Consider the following 17429-nt stretch of genomic DNA (forward strand, 5'->3'; position numbering starts at 1 on the left):
TATATTGACTTTGAGAGCAACGCTCGATTGCGGCTTATTAGGATAGAATTGTGATTTCAGAAAAACATAGTCTAGCGGAGCTAACTCTGCTCGTTAGACTCCGCAGCTGATAGTTATTGAGCAATGGCCTGGGTTATGCTGACTTTGAAGGCCACGCTGGATTGCAGCTTATTAGGATAGAACTGTGAATTGAGAAAACTCCAACGATACTCTGCTCATTGGCATGTGTTCGAGAGGTCGAGATTTCAATGACTATGCCGAATATAACCGGCTGATTTTGAGCGATGACCTGGGTTATGATGACTTTCAGGGCCACGATCGATTGTGGTTTATTAGGATAGAACTGTGACTTCACAAAACCCCAACGATACTCTGCTCTTTGGCATGTCTTCAAGAGGTCCAGATTTCAATGACTCTGCATCATATAGCCGGCTGGTTGCGCCTTATTAGGAGAGAACTCTGACTTCAGAAAACCCCAAGGCAACTCTGCTTTGACATGTCTTTGAGTGGTCCAGATTTCAAGAACTCTGCAGTATATATCCGGCTGATATTAAGCAATGGCCTGGGTTATGATGACTTTGAGGGCAACGATCGATTGCGCCTTATTAGGATAGAATTCTGACTTCAGAAAAGACAAACGCTACTCCGCCTGTTGACATGTGTTCGAGAGGTCCAGATTTCAATGACTCTGCAGTATATATCCAACTAATTTTAAGCGATGGCCTGGGTTATGATCACTTTGAGGGCCAAGTTTCAATGACTCTGCATAGCCGGCTTATATTGAGCAATGACCTGGGTTATGTTGACTTTGTGAAACCCCAAACGCGACTCTGTTCGTTGGCATGAATTCGAAAGGCCCAGATTTCAATGACTCTGCAGCATATAAGCGGCTGATATTGAGCAATGACCTGGGTTGTGTTAACTTTGACAAAACCCACACGTGCCTCTGCACGAGGGACACGTTCGATTGTAGCTTATTGGCACCGATCTGCGACTTCAGAAATCCAGACAGGAAAAGGTCTGGTGGTGTCAAATTGCACGATCTTGTTGCACAATTCATGTCACTACTGAGTGATTTAACCAAACCCTCAAATCGTTATATTGTGGCGTTCGATGTGTGGCACGTAGTGCCGCCTAATTTCTTGACAACATTCTGGAAAGAATTGCTAAGAAAATGACAGACATGTATATCTAGCATAGGGAATCAAAACCATGAACTGGCTATGATGTCGCCACTAGACCGATATTATGTTATGGGTTTTGCGTTCGGTGGAATGCACAAGACAGGGCCTCAAACTGTACTCTCTTTGAAAAGTTATTAAGAAGAATGAAAATCCTGATAACAAAAGCTTAGTGATAAGTTTGGGACCATAGGTCATTGATCTTTAGCGATCGCTCTATCGGTACCTCTTTTAGAGAATGAAAATCCTGATAACAAATTCTTAGCGATCAAAATGTGGAAAAAGATCATTGGGCCAAAACATCATTGATCTCTAGCGATCGCAGTTTCGGTACCTCTTTGAAAAGGTATTAAGAAGAATGGAAATCCTGATAACAAAAGCTTAGCGATAAGTTTGGAACAATAGATCATTGATCTTTAGCGATGGCTGTTTCGGTACCTCTTTTAAAGAATGAAAATCCTGCTAACAAATGCTTTGCGATCAATATGGGCCATAATATTATTGATCTCTAGCGATCGTCGTTTCTGTAGTGCCTGTAGTATTGTCAACTGGTGAACCAAACTTTGCCAAACTGTTTCTTACAATCCTAGAATGCAATACCAAGTATCGGCGAATATTTTGCTATCTAATGGCTCATAGTTTCACAAACATGACTGACAACTCCTGCTATTGCTGGATCGTTTCATTAACAATGTTGACCCAACATATAAATTACCTTCTTTATTTTGTCGATATATAGCAATGTTATCATTAAATAGTTTTGATAATTTCTATAATTTAAAAAAAGTAACACAATTTTCTACTCAATTTTCTTAACAAAATAACAATAACATTTTTGATCATTAACACTTTTACAACATTGTTTTCATAGTTGGGTTTTATTTTATCAGTAAATACATATTTTTCGGTTTTATTTTATATACCAAACACATTTTTTTATAGATCGTTTATCGCATGACTTTGCATATTTATAGAATTAGCCTTTTTTTTTCTCTTGATGTTTTCAAACATCTTCCAACACTCACCTTATTTTACTAAGACAAGATGAAAAATCTAGCTTATTAGATGTTTGGTTAAAATAAAACCTTTTTCTTTTTTGGTTTTTGTTTCATACAACAAACAACGAGTAGAAGTTTAAAACACAGAAAGATAAAGAAAAATTTAAAGAAAACGAAATGTAAAATAATAATCATTATCATTTTCTAAGGTGTCATCATCAACACTTTGCTAGTCCATGTACTCTGGCTAGATGTTATAGATTTTTATGGGTTTTGATGAGAACCTAATGGGAAAAATCTTTAAACAAAAACTAAAATCCGATTGCCCCTCTAACAGCCTTTTACCTTAACAACACCAAAGTCTTTTGTTTGGTTGCTGTTGAGCGGCTTTTCAGTGTGTTGTGTTTTATTTTATTTTCTAAACTAAGTTTCTTTAAGACGATCAAAGTTAAAATGCCGCCGCTTTTTGTGGTGTGTATCAACTGTTGTTGATTTGTGCAACAAATGATTTGATGATGATTTTCAAATTATCAAATAAATGATCTATAATTTGATCAAAAATAGTGATTTCTAGTTTTTTCTTGCTTTCTTACAAAAAGGGACAAACAAGTGTTTCGTTTTTCATAATTTTTCGAAGGTGTTTTAATTAATTAAAGCTATTTTTTTGTGTGTGTTTGATAGTTTGCTTGACTTACCGCCTAATATACCATGTATACTATAATCTTTACGTCCATCGTCACTGCTGCGATCGTTACCCCTTAACAAGCGACTTATCGATGATGTTGAGGGCGGATCTGTAAAACCTTCCTGTGAATAGTATTAAGAAAAAAATACATGAAATTTAAACACTTATTAGCATATTAATAGTTATTAATAGATTGGAGTTTGTTGTTCCACTAAAATTAATTTAAATTTACATAAATACTTAAATTATGAAATTTGATGGCTTATTGAGACAATTATAAAAAATGATAACTTCTTTTTGAAAAGAAGGAGAGTTAAAGAAAAATAAATAAAGGAAAATTGAATGGAGCATACTTTATGAAATTAAGATCAATGGAAATTACTTCTGATTGTTTGCCCGTCTAAAGTATTAACCTGTTCAGGAAAGATCATTTAAAAGAGAACAAATTTCTAGTTTACTACTAGCCCATCACTCATCGACTATAAGATAAACTGATGTCATTTTGCTCATTAATGATCGACTACAAGTGGAAATAGATGCTCATAAAGCTTCTGGAGAAAAATGACTTACAAATGATGAAGGATAGAGTTTACTACCTGGTCTTGAAAGATTCATTCAACATTCATAAAGTACTAGCCTGTACAAGCTGATGTTGCTCATGAAAAATCGGCCGTTAATAAGATTTATCTCGAACATAGACAGGGAAGACAAAGTTCGTCCAGGCCAGCCAAAAAAGTTTGAAGACCAAGAATTGGAGGCATTACTCCATGAAGATTGTTATCAAACTCAGAGTTTGCAAAATCATTGGTAGCTACCCAAGCAGCAATTTCGAAACGTTTGCGAGTAGGAGGATTCATCCAAAAGAAGGGAAATTGGATATCATTACTTGCAATGAAAAATAGATCCATTACAATGACCCGAAGTGTAAGAGATCGTATGTGAAGCCTGGCCAACCAGTCGAATCGAAACCAAAGGCAATTATTCATGGCGCTAAGGTAATTATTTGTATTTGGTGGAAGCAAAAGGGTCCTATCCTATTACGAGCTGCTGAAATCTGGCTTGACCATCACATGAAACTCGTTTGAAGTGAGCATTGGACGAGAAACGGCCAAAATATGCGGCCAGGCATGCAAACGTAATATTCCATCATGACAACGCTCTGCAATAACAGTTAAAAACTATTTAAAATGAAGTGGTTGGAATATTTTGTCTCAACCGCTTTATAGTTCAGAACGTGCCTCGTCCTACTACTATTTGTTTCGATCGATGCAGAACGCTCTCTCTGGAATACGCTTTACTTTGGAACAGAGTATCCGATATTGGCTTGATTCGTTCTTGGTCTCAAAAGAAGAGCAATTCCTTTGGCTCGGAATTAATATGTTTCCAGAAAGAAGGGAAAAGGTCATAGCTAACAATGGCCAATACAGTGAATAAATTTAGGTTGTACAAATGTTTCAATATAAAAGCAATCCGAAATGACCAATTTTCCATGACTCTGACGCATAAATCAGGCTGAATTTGAACGATGACATGGGTTATGTTGACTTTGAGAGTCGCTGTGGTGTGTGGCTTATACGCATAGACCTGTGACTTAAGAAAATTCCACAAGAAAAAAACTAATGCGGTCAAAAAAACGGGGTTAAATCGCACGATCTCAGTGGCCAGTTCACATCGATCGTGCAGAATGTCCAATGTAGCATGAGCTGTGTGGAACGTAGTGCCTTCCTGTTGAAACTCTTCAAACTGTGACTTTTTCGGGAAGCATTGGACGCTCTTCGATCTCATGCGAATTGGTATCGTCTCAAGTTTAACAATTTTGTTTGTTGACCTACCCATTTATCCAGAAATATGTCTCATCGCTTAAAATAGGGGAAGCGTGCGCTTTCAATTGGAAGACCTGAATATTCTGAAATGCCAAATTATGTCATGAATATGTCATCGTTCAAATGTCGTCGGGCAAAAGCGATCCGACTGACTTCAAGCTAAGTTTTGGGTTATGTTTATTATGAGAGCATTGGTTGATTGTGGTTATAACCATTGACCTGCGACTTCAGAAAACCCCACAAGAAATTGTTCATCGGGGTCGAATCACACGATCTTGGTGGCCAATTCTTGTGGTCGTTCATGCTGAATATCCATTGCGGAGTTTACTGTGTGGCTTGTAGAGCCATGTACATAACGTTCAATTCTGAGCAAAACGAATGGTAATCATTGATCTCTACCGCTCATAGATACCAGTGATGGCCACACCAACATCGTATAGAAGTATGGACCAATAATACCGCCAGTCCAAAATCCCCAACAATCGAGGAAATCGAGGATTTTCTAACCTACTACTCACAAAATCTTTTACACTACCCAAGTACATGCTCAAGTAGACCAATCATTTCAAGTACACCAACTCCTTAACAATTCTAAAACACTTCAATGGAAATATCTACATAAACAAATCAAAATTGTTCAATCAAAAATAATAAAAAAAACCATTTGATTTATTGGTTTTATTTGAATGTAATTCAATGAAAAAACCTTCCTTTATTTCGCTGTACCTTCCAAATTCTTTATAATTTTATAAACTTCTAACAACGAAGAATAAAACATAAAACACAAAGAAATCTATTAACCCGTTAACAAACCCCACCGACATACTGTGCAAGTGTCAATCCAACTGTCAACTAATTAATTAAATTTCAATTGAATTTGTTAAACATAACGCGCATACTCACATTCACATTATCTTTTCCTTTAACTCTAGAATGTATACATTAAATTCCTTTTCATTTCTAAACCAAAAAAAAAATATAATTTAAATAATGAAAAGAGAAAAAAACCCAAAGACTTGTCAAAAAACAAGATAAGCTGTCACCTAGATAGAGTATGTGGCTGAGAGTACAAGACCACCACATTTTCTGAAAGGTATACACTCCACCAACAATAGTAAACAAACTACTGTGTGTTCAAAATAAACTAGAAAGAAAATAACAAACTGATTTTATTCAGATTTAATAGCCAACTCCTCTGACCAGTTTGTAGAGTTATAAATCTGAGCAAGTGTTGGTTATAAATCCAAATCAACATTACAGCATTTTCCTTCTTTTTTTTACTATTTCTCTTGCTAGTTTATTTGATTCTGTAGCACTCTGTGTGTACATTATGACAATTTCCAGTTAAATTGTTACCCTTACCCCGAATGCCTACCAAGAACGTTTTATTTTTTTTTTCCTGACTTGGACAAAATGTCAGTTTATTTTCTGGCCCAACATTTACTCAAGTTTTACTGAGTTTGTCTATGAGTGAGGTGTCATAGAGATGTATGTATTCAGTTCTTTATTTTTCTATTTAAATGGCCAAAAGGCGTTATAGTATTAACAAGATCAACAAATACCACAAATTGTTGGTTTAATGTGTGCATTACCTACTAACTGGTTGTTAAGAGTACTCGTATGAATTATAATCACACATACTTTACAAACACTGTATGTATAGGAGATTTGAGTTGTTGTTTGGAGTTGCACTTGGTAGATTGTTTGTGGATGGCGCATGAGCACACGCCACTCACACAGTCAAGTCAGTCGTCATGTACTCTGCAGTATTCCATATTTATAAAACACATATTGCTTGTAATTCATTAAATTGAATTTACAAAATGTGTCATAGCTATTTGCGTTATAACCCCTAAGTTGTGGCCCTGCTTGCAGTGTTTTAAAGAGTGTGATTATGTAATTTCAAATCAAATATCCGCCGCGTCTTTGCATGGAATCTAGAGTTCCAATTTTCAATGACTCTGCCTTGTGCAATGGCCTGTGTTAGATTGATTTTGAAGCATCTGTCTCCGCCGTGTCTTCGCACAGATCCTAGAGTTCCAATTTTCAATGACTCCACCTTATAGATGATGTTCAGCAATGGCCTGTGTTATGTGGTCTTTGAGGACATCGATCTATTGTCATAGATCTGCGACTTCAGAAAACCGATCAATGCGGCACGATCATGGCGGCCATTCCATGTCGCCTATGCGAAGCGATAACCATGTCTTCAAATCATTCATGCTGAATATTGCTAAGAAGTTAGTATATGGATAAAGTAAATCGGACATTTGTAAATATGCTAGATAAACGTGGATTTCTAAACCTAAAAACCCGGAAATTTAGCGATCGTTAGAGCCTAGTAGCATTGTATGCGGGTTACTGGACTATCGACAAATAGTTAAGTACAATCAGACTCTCTTGTCTATGAAATGGATAAAGCAAATTGGACATTTGTAAATAAGCTAGATACATATGGATTTGTGAAACTTATAAACCCGAAATGGCGCGATCGTTAGAGGCTAATAGTTTTGTTAGAGGGTTGCTGGACTAATGACAAATAGTTGAGTAGACTCAAGATTCTCCTTCAATGATCATTGTCAGAACTAGGCATCAGATCGTTGATGCAAAACATTACTATGCTTTATTACCAATGAGTAATCCGTACAAAACTATGTTCTTCACTAAGAAGGAAAGGGATAATGCGAATTGAATATTTGTAAATAAGCTACATAAACGTTGATTTGTAAAACGTATAAGCCAAAAATGGAGATCGTTAGAGTTAGTTTTGTAAGTTTAATGGACTATCGACAAATCGTTGAGTAGACTCTCCTTCAATGATCATTGTCAAAACTGTCAAGGCTTTGGAAACAAAGACTCAATCTAACATCGGCCACATGTTAGAAATGTTAAGAAATCGATCAAGTATACGATCGGTTCCTTACAGCTTCAGAGTAGAAACTATGCCTTCAAATCATTGCTTTAATAAATTCTAAAGTTTACCTCGCAAAACAACATTGTTCTCTAAGAAACTAGGATTTAGATAAAGCAAATTGGAGATTTGTAAATAAGGTAGATAAGCGAGGATCTGTGAAACTTATTATCTGGAAATGGGAGCTATCGTTAGAGGCTGGTAGTAGAGACCAATATTTGAGTAGACTCAGACTCTTTTTCAATGATCATTGTCAGTACTGTCGAGGGTTTGGAAACAAAAATGCAATCTAACAAGTTTGAAATGTGACGAAATCGATCACGATCGGTTTCTTACAGCTTCAGATTAGATATAGTAATCTAATCCCCGGTAGTAGTCTTATATTTTTAAAATAAAGTATTTTCAAGTTTATTTGATTGTTAGTGAGAAGCGAGCTAATTGCAATAAATTCAACACACAAAATTGTAGAATTTGGGACGATACCAATCCACATTAGATCAAAGAGCGTCCAATGCCTTTCGAAAAAGTCAATGTTTGGTGTGGATTTTGGGATGGCGGCGTCATCGCTCGATATTTCTTTGAGAACGACGATGGACAGGCCATCACCATCGTCCATGAGAGCTATAGGTCGATGATTACCAACTTATTTTGGCCTGAATAATATGGGAAATAAATGATATACAGTTCATTATAACATAGATCATTAAATTTTTGAAATGCAACCTAAAAGAATCAATTCCTCAACTATACTGCAGTTTTCTTCCACTTTCAACATTTCAAAAACGATCTTAAAGTTGTGTCATAGTTTTGTGAATTGTCTTTTAATCTCATCTATCAAGTTTTTCAGCAATCCGTCCAACCTGATGTCAAGTCATTTCTTTACGAAATGTGTACGTATGGATGTATGTATTTTTTTTTCGTGAGTTATTAAATGAAGAGGAAAAGCAATAACAAAAAATGTCTCGTAAGAAAATTTGATGGGTTGTGTTGTGTTTGCTTAGACATGTAGACACCTGTATGATGGACAAATAAAATTATTTGTGATGCTGTGATGCTTTGTGTGTTGGCTACACAAATCTAGAGATTGTAATTACTTTTAAAGACGTTGGAATATTAGTTTATATGTTGGTTATGAACAAGGAAATTGAAAAGTTTTTTTAACTAACTATTTGTTGTCGGAAGAGGGTAGGTAGATCAAATTTATTAGAAAATTACTTGTATGTGGGGAAAAATGTATTTCAAGAATATTTTTAATTATACATATAGATATATATTTATTGAGTTGTCAGTTGAGTTGATAAATCTGAGTACAAATGTCAAAATAGTACAAATGAGTACAAATGTCAAAATAGTTTGTTAAATTTTCAATCTTGCCACATAATGAAGTGGCGCTTTCAGTATAGTCTGGGATTCGTTGAGAGACCACAAAGAAGTTTTAAAAATTAATTCAATTTCTTGCTGAGACTCTCTCAAATGATAAAATGTTAATCCTTGGTGGGAATTAAGGGCGATTTTTCGTCAAAAGTGTATGTAGGTTTATCAATGCACGCTTCGCTCGACATTTCCCACTGAAGATCGCTAAAAATGTTGGCACAAACAAGAGATAATTGCGTTTTTTTCCGAAGACACATTTTTGAAGTCACTATAGACAACACAAATCGTGTTTCTATCCAGAATGCTCAATACAAATATTATTAAAGTGATAAAAGGTCTTCAAACTTTGACAGTTGAAGCTACATCTGTCGAATTTGCTGTCATTTATTGAGTTTGTTTTGCCAAATCTCCATGGATGGATATTGCGTTCAACAACACCGACGTGTGTTCGCTGAATGCGTCCTGGAGCTGTTCGAAACTGACCCCAATTTTCATAAAAAAATATCTTTGGCGATAAAAACTATTTCTGCATGAACAAACAAAATTGTCGAATTTGGGATGATAACATTCCACATGAGAACTAAGAGAGTCCAATGCATCCCAAAAAAGTCACTGCTTAGTGTGGATTTTAGGCTGGCTGCGTTAACGGTCCACATTTCTTTGAGACTGAAGTTGACTAGGCCATCACCATCAATGACGAGCGCTATAGGTCATTGATTACCAACTGCTTTTGATCTGAATTGGATGATATGGACACTAACGACATGTGGTTTCAACAGGATGGTGCCACATTGGACATTCTGCACGTGCGATTTGAGGGCATTGTCTTCTCATGAGGAGGTGAACTGACCACCGAGATCGTACAATTTGATACTTTACACTTTTTCTTGTGGAGTTTTCTTAAGTCGCAAGTCTATGCGAATAAACCACAAACCACAGCGGCCATCAAAGCCAACACAACACATGGAATCGGTCAAATTCAGCCGGATTTATGCCCCAGAGTAATGGAAAATTGGACATGTCGTCGGTTTCAAAGTGCGAAGTGATAAGGAAGACAAAGATCGCCCAAGCAATCCAAAAACGTTTGGAGACCAAGAATTGGTGGCATTACATCATGAAGATTGTTGTCAAACTCAACAAGAGCATGCATAATCATTGCGAGCTATTCAATTAGCAATTTCAAAGGTTTTGAAAGCTGCAGTATTCATCCAAAAGCAGAGAAATTGGGTACCATACGAATTGAAGCCGAGAGACCATGAAAATTGATTTTGTAGATCTGAAATTCTGCTTGAACGCTATAAAAGAAAACCGTTTTAGCACCGACGAAATCTGGATCCATTACCATAATCCGAAGCGTAAGAGATCGTTTGTGAAGCCCGGCCAAACAGCCGAATCGACACCGAAGCCAAAGGCGCTAAGGTAATTCTCTGTATTTGGTGGTATCCAAAGGGTCGTATCTATTATGAGCTGCTGAGATGTGACCAGACCATCACAGACCATTCGTTTGAAGCAAGCATTGTCCGAAAAACACCCAGAATATGCAGCCGGGCATGAAACCGTAATATGCCATAATGACAACGCTAGGCCTGATGTTCTTTCTAAAAAACTATTTAGAAAGAAGTGGTTGTGAAATTTTGCCTCACCCGCCTTATAGTTCAGACCTTGCCCCGTCCGACTACTACGTATTTGTTTTGATCGATGAAGAACGCTATCTCTGGGATACGCTTCGCTTCAGAAGACTGCATCCGAAATTGGTTTGATTCGTTTTTGGCCTCAAAAGATGAGCAGTACTTTTGGTTCGGAATTCATATGTTTCCAGAAAGGTCATAGCCAATACTTTGAATAACACGTTAATAATTGTAAATGTTGTAACTACAAGTAATTTTAAATGAAACTGTAATCACTAAAAGCATTTAGCTCTGCTGTTAGAGCTTTCGAATTATTTTTCTCGAATTTACCAAACATCTGTTTATTTCCCTTTACGACTCAGCCACCCTCTCCCAAATAGCGGTCTCTACAAAGTTTCTATCTTTACTATCTTAGAGACATTAGGACGCCTTAAATATGTAAACTAAGCTTATCTTATAAATCTCTAAATAAAAATATGAAAAAATCTCTAAAACTTACAAAAAAAGCCCTTAAGCAACAATGTTGCCAAATCTATTTTGATTTATTTTGTATACAAGTCTAAATAAAGAAAATGTTTAAGCAACTAAGGCGTTTACGAGGCGTTTTAAATCACGAACTCCAAATTGTATGGCAATGATGGAGGTTTTTTTAAACTAAACACACACAATTGATTGGAAAATTTCTTTATAACTAATGAAAAATACACGCGACATGGCAGCTGTAATACCAGCCAACTTGTTATTAAATAATTAACAGTATATGGCCAGATTTAAGTAGCAATTCAATTAAGATTGTAAGAAAATTATTGTACATTATGGGCAATTGATCATTTATTGTTTAGGTTAAGTAGCAAAAAGATTTGCATTTAGTTTTTGCATAAGTGAATGTAAATTGTATTTATTTTAATCTGTTTTAAAATCCAGGCTTAAATTTTTATTTTGTGTGTTCGAGCGGAGATATGTAACAATATGTAAAAACATTACAACGTATGTCTTGGCTTAAAACCATATCATAACATTGAACACCCCTGCCACAAGTGAGCATAGATCAAACAGGCCAGCTATGAATGATGACGATCATTCGGGGCGACTGTTCTTGAATGGATAACAATGTTGTTGGTTAAGAATAAAAGTACTCGTATATTTAAAGCAACTCATATTCTAATTTAGCGTGAAGCGCACCTGGAGGCTGTTAAAGCCTACTCAATGTAACAAAAATAACAACAATATTTAACAAAAAACTAAGTATATGATAGGGCGTACCAAATATCAGTGAATAAATTTTAAGAAATCATTGAAATATTAATAAAACTAAAAAGAAATAAATAGAAAAAATCTCGGACTTTGGTTTACCCTAATGTCAAGTACATAACAATATAGAGACGTTAAGAAGGAGAAACAAACCATCATATGTGTGTGCGAATTTATTGATCGCCTCAGCGATAATAAAGAGATGGCCACATTGATAAACCCGATACACGTACAAATGAGTGATGAAACATTATGATCATCAATTGATCAATACATCTTGTAGATGGGGCAATATTTATGTATGAATATGCACAAACCAAATGGCTGGCGATAGGGTTTTTTTTTGTCTCTCTACATACATTTAAATCTATACATACGTAAGATATCGTATCACTATCGGCATATTAAAGTGTAACTAATTGCGGCTTTCAAGTAAAAGTAACGTTTGAAACAATAAAAACTAAAACTGCAAAATAAAAAAATATATATTGTACAACAAAGTAAAAATCACAACATCAACATCAAACACAATAAGAATAACAGAGGAGAAGAAAAAGCAGCCAAAAGGCTGTTAAAAGATTCTATAAAATGAAGGCAGCAGCAAGCTGAAAAAGAAATGATCATATAATGTAAAATAATATATATATATTGGTGGAGGGTTAAAGTGATTTTCTAAAGCAAAAATATGAATAGGTTTTGGTTGAAACTAAGTTCCTGGTGATTTCATGAAACTCAACTCGGATAAGCTTCTGGGAGAGCCTTATACAAGAAGAAACTGACTTTATTATAAAGCGTTTTCCACTAAAAGATTGGACGATGTGGAGATGGAATAAAACAAACGGTGTTCGAAATTATTTTGCCATTTGAAAGGCACATGCATGTCATTATGAATGGAATATGACATCGTTCAAATATCCACCGCGATTTCAGAAGTTGGCACTGATCCGAGACGTAAAATTTTTAAAGACTCTAACGCATAGATCCGGCTGAATTTAATCGGCTATTGAGGGCATCGAACAATCGATGTTGTTCACTTGCATAGAGTTGTGACTTCAAAAAACCCCACAGTAACCACATTAGCCGGATCAAATCTCATGCTTTTGGTGGTGATTCATATCACTTCAGCGAGACATAATCATGACCACGAATCGGTCATGGTGTTCATATCGCCGTTATGCTGGGACAACATATCGTCCATGTCTATATCATTCAAATCGAAACAACATAAATTTGTTTATATTGGCAGTATGTGGCAGCCATGCGTCATAGGATGTCACCATCAAGCTGAACTTTTGTGCCAACAAGCAAGCACCAAGCATTGATAAGACTCCGTTTCGACAATATCACACCACTCAAAGAGATCGATGAACCAGATCATGACTAGATGCTAGTGAAATAACTATTAGATCCAACCTGGCATATTCATGTACCCAATAAGGTCACAAAATATAATTCCCCATATCTCTGATAGGCCGTTAAACCTCACCAAAGCTTATGGTGAATGTGTTCCATCGTTTTGTATGTGCGAGATATTCAACCTTATCGTGGTTGGAGTAAACGCCATACGCCTACGACAGTTTCGTAATAGATTAAAGAAACAGTTTGCATTTTATCTTTAATCTATTACGAAACAGTCGTAGGCGTAAGACGTTTACGCCAACCACGATAAGGGTGATTATTTGTGCGGTTCAGAAGTCGTGATCTTGACACGGAAGACGAAGATCGGCCAGGCCAGCCAAAAAAGTTTGAAGACCAAGAATTGTTGGCGTTACTCCATGAAAAAATAACTATTAGATCCAAACTGTCACATGCATGTACCCAATAAGATCACAAAGTATGATTCCCCATATCTCTGATAGGCCGTTAAACCTCACCAAAGCTTATGGTGAATGTGTTCCATCGTTTTGTATGTGCGAGATATTATTTGTACGGTTCAGAAGTGGTGATCTTGACACGGAAGACAAAGATCAGCCAGGCCAGCCAAAAAAGTTTGAACACCAAGAATTGGTGGCGTTAATCCATGAAGATTATTGTCAAACTCAGTAATTTCAAAACGTTTGCGACCAAAAGGATTCATCCAAAAGCAGGGAAATTGGGTACTATACGAATTGAAGCCGAGATTCCTTGTAAGACGATCTTGCGGGTCCGAAACTATGCTTGATCGTTATAAAAGAAAATAATTTTTGCACCGAATCATTACTTGCGATGAAAAATTTATCCATTACGATAACCCTAAGCTTAATAGATCGCTTAAGACCCGGCCAACCAGCCGAAAAGACACCAAAGCCAAATATCTATACTGCTAAGGTAATGCTGTGTATTTGGTGGGACCAAATGGGTCCTATCTATTATGAGCTAATGAAACTTGACCAGATCATCACAAGGATCCTGTACCGGACGCAACTGATTTGTTTGAAGCAAGATAGATATGAAACCGTAATACTCCATCATCGCTTGGCCACATGTTACAATAAATGTTAAAAAGTATTTAGAATGAAGTGGTTGGGAAGTTTTGCCTCACCCGATTTATAGTCCAGATCGTACCACATCCGGCTACCATTTCTTTCGATCGATGCAGAACGATCTATCTCTGGGATACGCTTCACTTTAGAACAGAGTATCCGATATTGGCTTTATTCGTTCTTGGCCTCAAAAGATAAGCAGTTCTTTCAAATTGGAATCCATATGTTGCCAGAAAGATGGGAAAATGTCATAGCTAACAATAGCCAAGACTTTTTCTACAAAACCAAATCATGATCTTTAAAATTCCCCGATAACACCCAACATTATATCATACTAAACATCTAGGAAATGATTTTTCCCCCCAACCTACGCCAGCAGCGTCATCTGGTCTGGCCTTAAAGACAAAACAAAAACTTTAACATACCAAAAACAATCTTTGATGTAGGTTTTTGAAGCCAAAAAACAAAATATATAAAATATAATAAAATCACAAAAATCAATGCAAAAGTTACGCTAATTTAAAATAAACAAAATACAAAAAAAAAAATCGAGGCGGTAACTCTCTGTTCAATGTGACACATAAAAGGATAATGTTTTCATGAATGAATACCTCACAACAGCATGAATGTATGAATGAATGAAGGCACTAAATATATACACCGTAGTTTTGCCTATGGCCTAAAGGTTTCAAGGTGTCAACAACAATAAACATTTGCAATGCATGCAACATGCAAGCAAGCAAATCCATACAAGACAAGTCAACTCAAGACAACACTAAACATATGATTAAAATAATAACACAAAAAAAACTATAGCAAATGTGCGTGCCAAGGCGGAAGTTAGAGAATTGGGCTGTGAAATTTTATTTGTTTGCACCTTGCCGCCACTCTTAAATCAATAACGTAACGGTTTGGGTGGTACAAACTCTCTTCGTAACTCATCAAAAAAAAAAACACCTTCACCTAAACAATTTAATGTCATTCAATAAATCTAGTCTCTATTATCAATACTATCAATACATTTGCCTTGACCTTAAACTATAAACAAACTCTATGGGGGTCTGTCCGTCTCTTTCTCTCGTTCTTTCTAGTTTTTTTTTGTTCATTCAACTTTATTCTGTTTGCCAAACAATACAAACGGAAGTTATAGTTTTCCAACAGACACGTGACTTTTTGGAATTCCTTAGTCTAAGTCCATAATGTCTTGTATGTTTTAAATATAAAGGTTAATATGTGGTTTTTGCCACTGTTTTGGCTTTATGTTTTTAATGTTTTGCATTTCAATGTCGGCACATTACTTTTAAATTACTTTTAGGTTTTTTAATTGTTTGTCCTAGAAAACATCTTTTCTATGCTGTATGCAACTTACCTTTATTAGTTTCTCTCTGATTTCCCAACTGAATAAACCAGGATTGGCTTTACACATATCCTTAATACGTCCCTCTATTTCCGGTGAGGTTACCTTGGGTTTGGAGCCACCTATAACACCCGGTCTTATGGAGCCCGTTTCTTGATAACGATTTAATATTTTCGAAACGCAACCGTGAGACACTCTTAAGTTGCGAGAGATAACACAGGGTCTTACACCGCTGGCTGCCATTTCCACGATTTTCAAACGTATGTGATTAGGTAGAGGTCGGCCATTGATGAATACGCCGCCTAGTTGATTAACACGACCCTGACCTGGAAGTGAAAAGAAATTTAAATATTAAACATAAACAAAAAAATTATTATCAAAATCTTCCTATCCAAGTATGAAATAAAGAAAGGTTTAAACCGTAAATAATTGTCTGCCGATATGTCGCTGATAAAGTAGTTATTTACTATTATCTAAGATATCGAGCATCAGTCAAATATCACGATCACAAATTATGACATTTATCGGTCTATTATTATCTCAACTCAAAACTGAACAAAGACTAGTACGGGAGGGAGGGATAGAGAAGAATATGTAGCAATATCACTAGGGACTATTGAATGAGAAATATTCAGTCACTATATATGGGAGACTGGTAATAGTTGACGCAAAATGGAAACATGGAAAGTTGCCAGGATAATGTGGCCTGTGTGCAATATCAAACACATTATACAATTCTTAAATATGAACCGGAAGAATATTTCAAGGTTAATGGCAGTGTTGTGTATTTTTGGCTGATCGGTAATCTCGAACTTGGACTTAATTTCAGCAGCTACTGTCACAGCTGTTGGAAACGCAAAAAAGAAGGAATACATGTACTTATGCCTGACTCTTCATTTGTTAGGACGTAACATTTTGACGATCCATACAAAGGACGACTGAAGCTAGTGATCATCGATCTCATTTGGAAAGCGGAGTAATAATGAAGTTATATCGAATAATTTCTTTCAGTTTATTTAAAATTCTGCAGTCATCTCACTTATCAGTACCATATTTATGTAATCAACTATTCTGCATCTAGCCAAATGGAAAATCAGCATTAAGACATTATAGAGAAAACTGACATCAAATGTTAAAGGGATCGTATATCAATAAGTTTCTATCGTGAGTATAAATTCAATTAGAATTCAACGAACTTATATATTATAGATCGATGATAATTATATTCCAAGTTATCTGAAGCAGTTAAAAAAACTTCACAATTAAAATACAACTTTATTCCAACCAAGAGTTAAGAATATAAGTGTTTGGGGCATGTCAATAGGGATCCGTTTTGATTTGACTAATTGGTTAACCCGTCTAGTTGTCAACAACTCAAATATTTCGGTCAAGAGGTAGTTTATTATAAATTGAAGAGTCCCATATTCGCAGAGAAGATGGAAAACCGTTCCTCTTTTGCATGATCTGGCAGTTGCAACAATATATGTATAACAGGAAGTCTAAGTCGGATTGTATGTTTACCAATCATCCAATGACTTGTTAACACTAGAAAAGTCCTCTCGTGATTTCGGAATAAATGTGGAGCTCTATTTAATATTAAATTGTTTCTGTGGTAATAATTATAAATTTATTCGAAAGTAATTCAAGAGTTTTGAATATGTGTCGTATCATTTTGTTGGTGTGAGAAAGAAAACTAAGGATCACTTCATTGATCGGAATTATATTCAAACGCATACGGTGGAGCTGTCAACAAGGTTTC

General features: G+C 35.9%; 1 protein-coding gene across 4 annotated transcripts in view; it reads right to left on the reverse strand.

Annotated features, from left to right (window-relative positions):
• The window catches only part of gsb-n (gooseberry-neuro), a 75425-nt gene that overhangs the window by 24182 nt on the left and 33814 nt on the right, over positions 1-17429 (reverse strand). For all 4 annotated transcript variants that reach the window (XM_065511667.1, XM_065511664.1, XM_065511666.1 and 1 more), the window contains 2 exons: positions 15683-15996; positions 2875-2986 (listed from right to left, as the gene is read on the reverse strand). In XM_065511667.1, the coding sequence (XP_065367739.1) occupies positions 2875-2986; positions 15683-15913 (343 nt within the window). In that variant the 5' untranslated portion in view covers positions 15914-15996. The remainder of the gene's footprint in view (positions 1-2874; positions 2987-15682; positions 15997-17429) is intronic.

This window comes from Calliphora vicina, chromosome 5 (genome assembly GCF_958450345.1).
Source record: "Calliphora vicina chromosome 5, idCalVici1.1, whole genome shotgun sequence".
NCBI classification, from domain to species: domain Eukaryota; kingdom Metazoa; phylum Arthropoda; class Insecta; order Diptera; family Calliphoridae; genus Calliphora; species Calliphora vicina.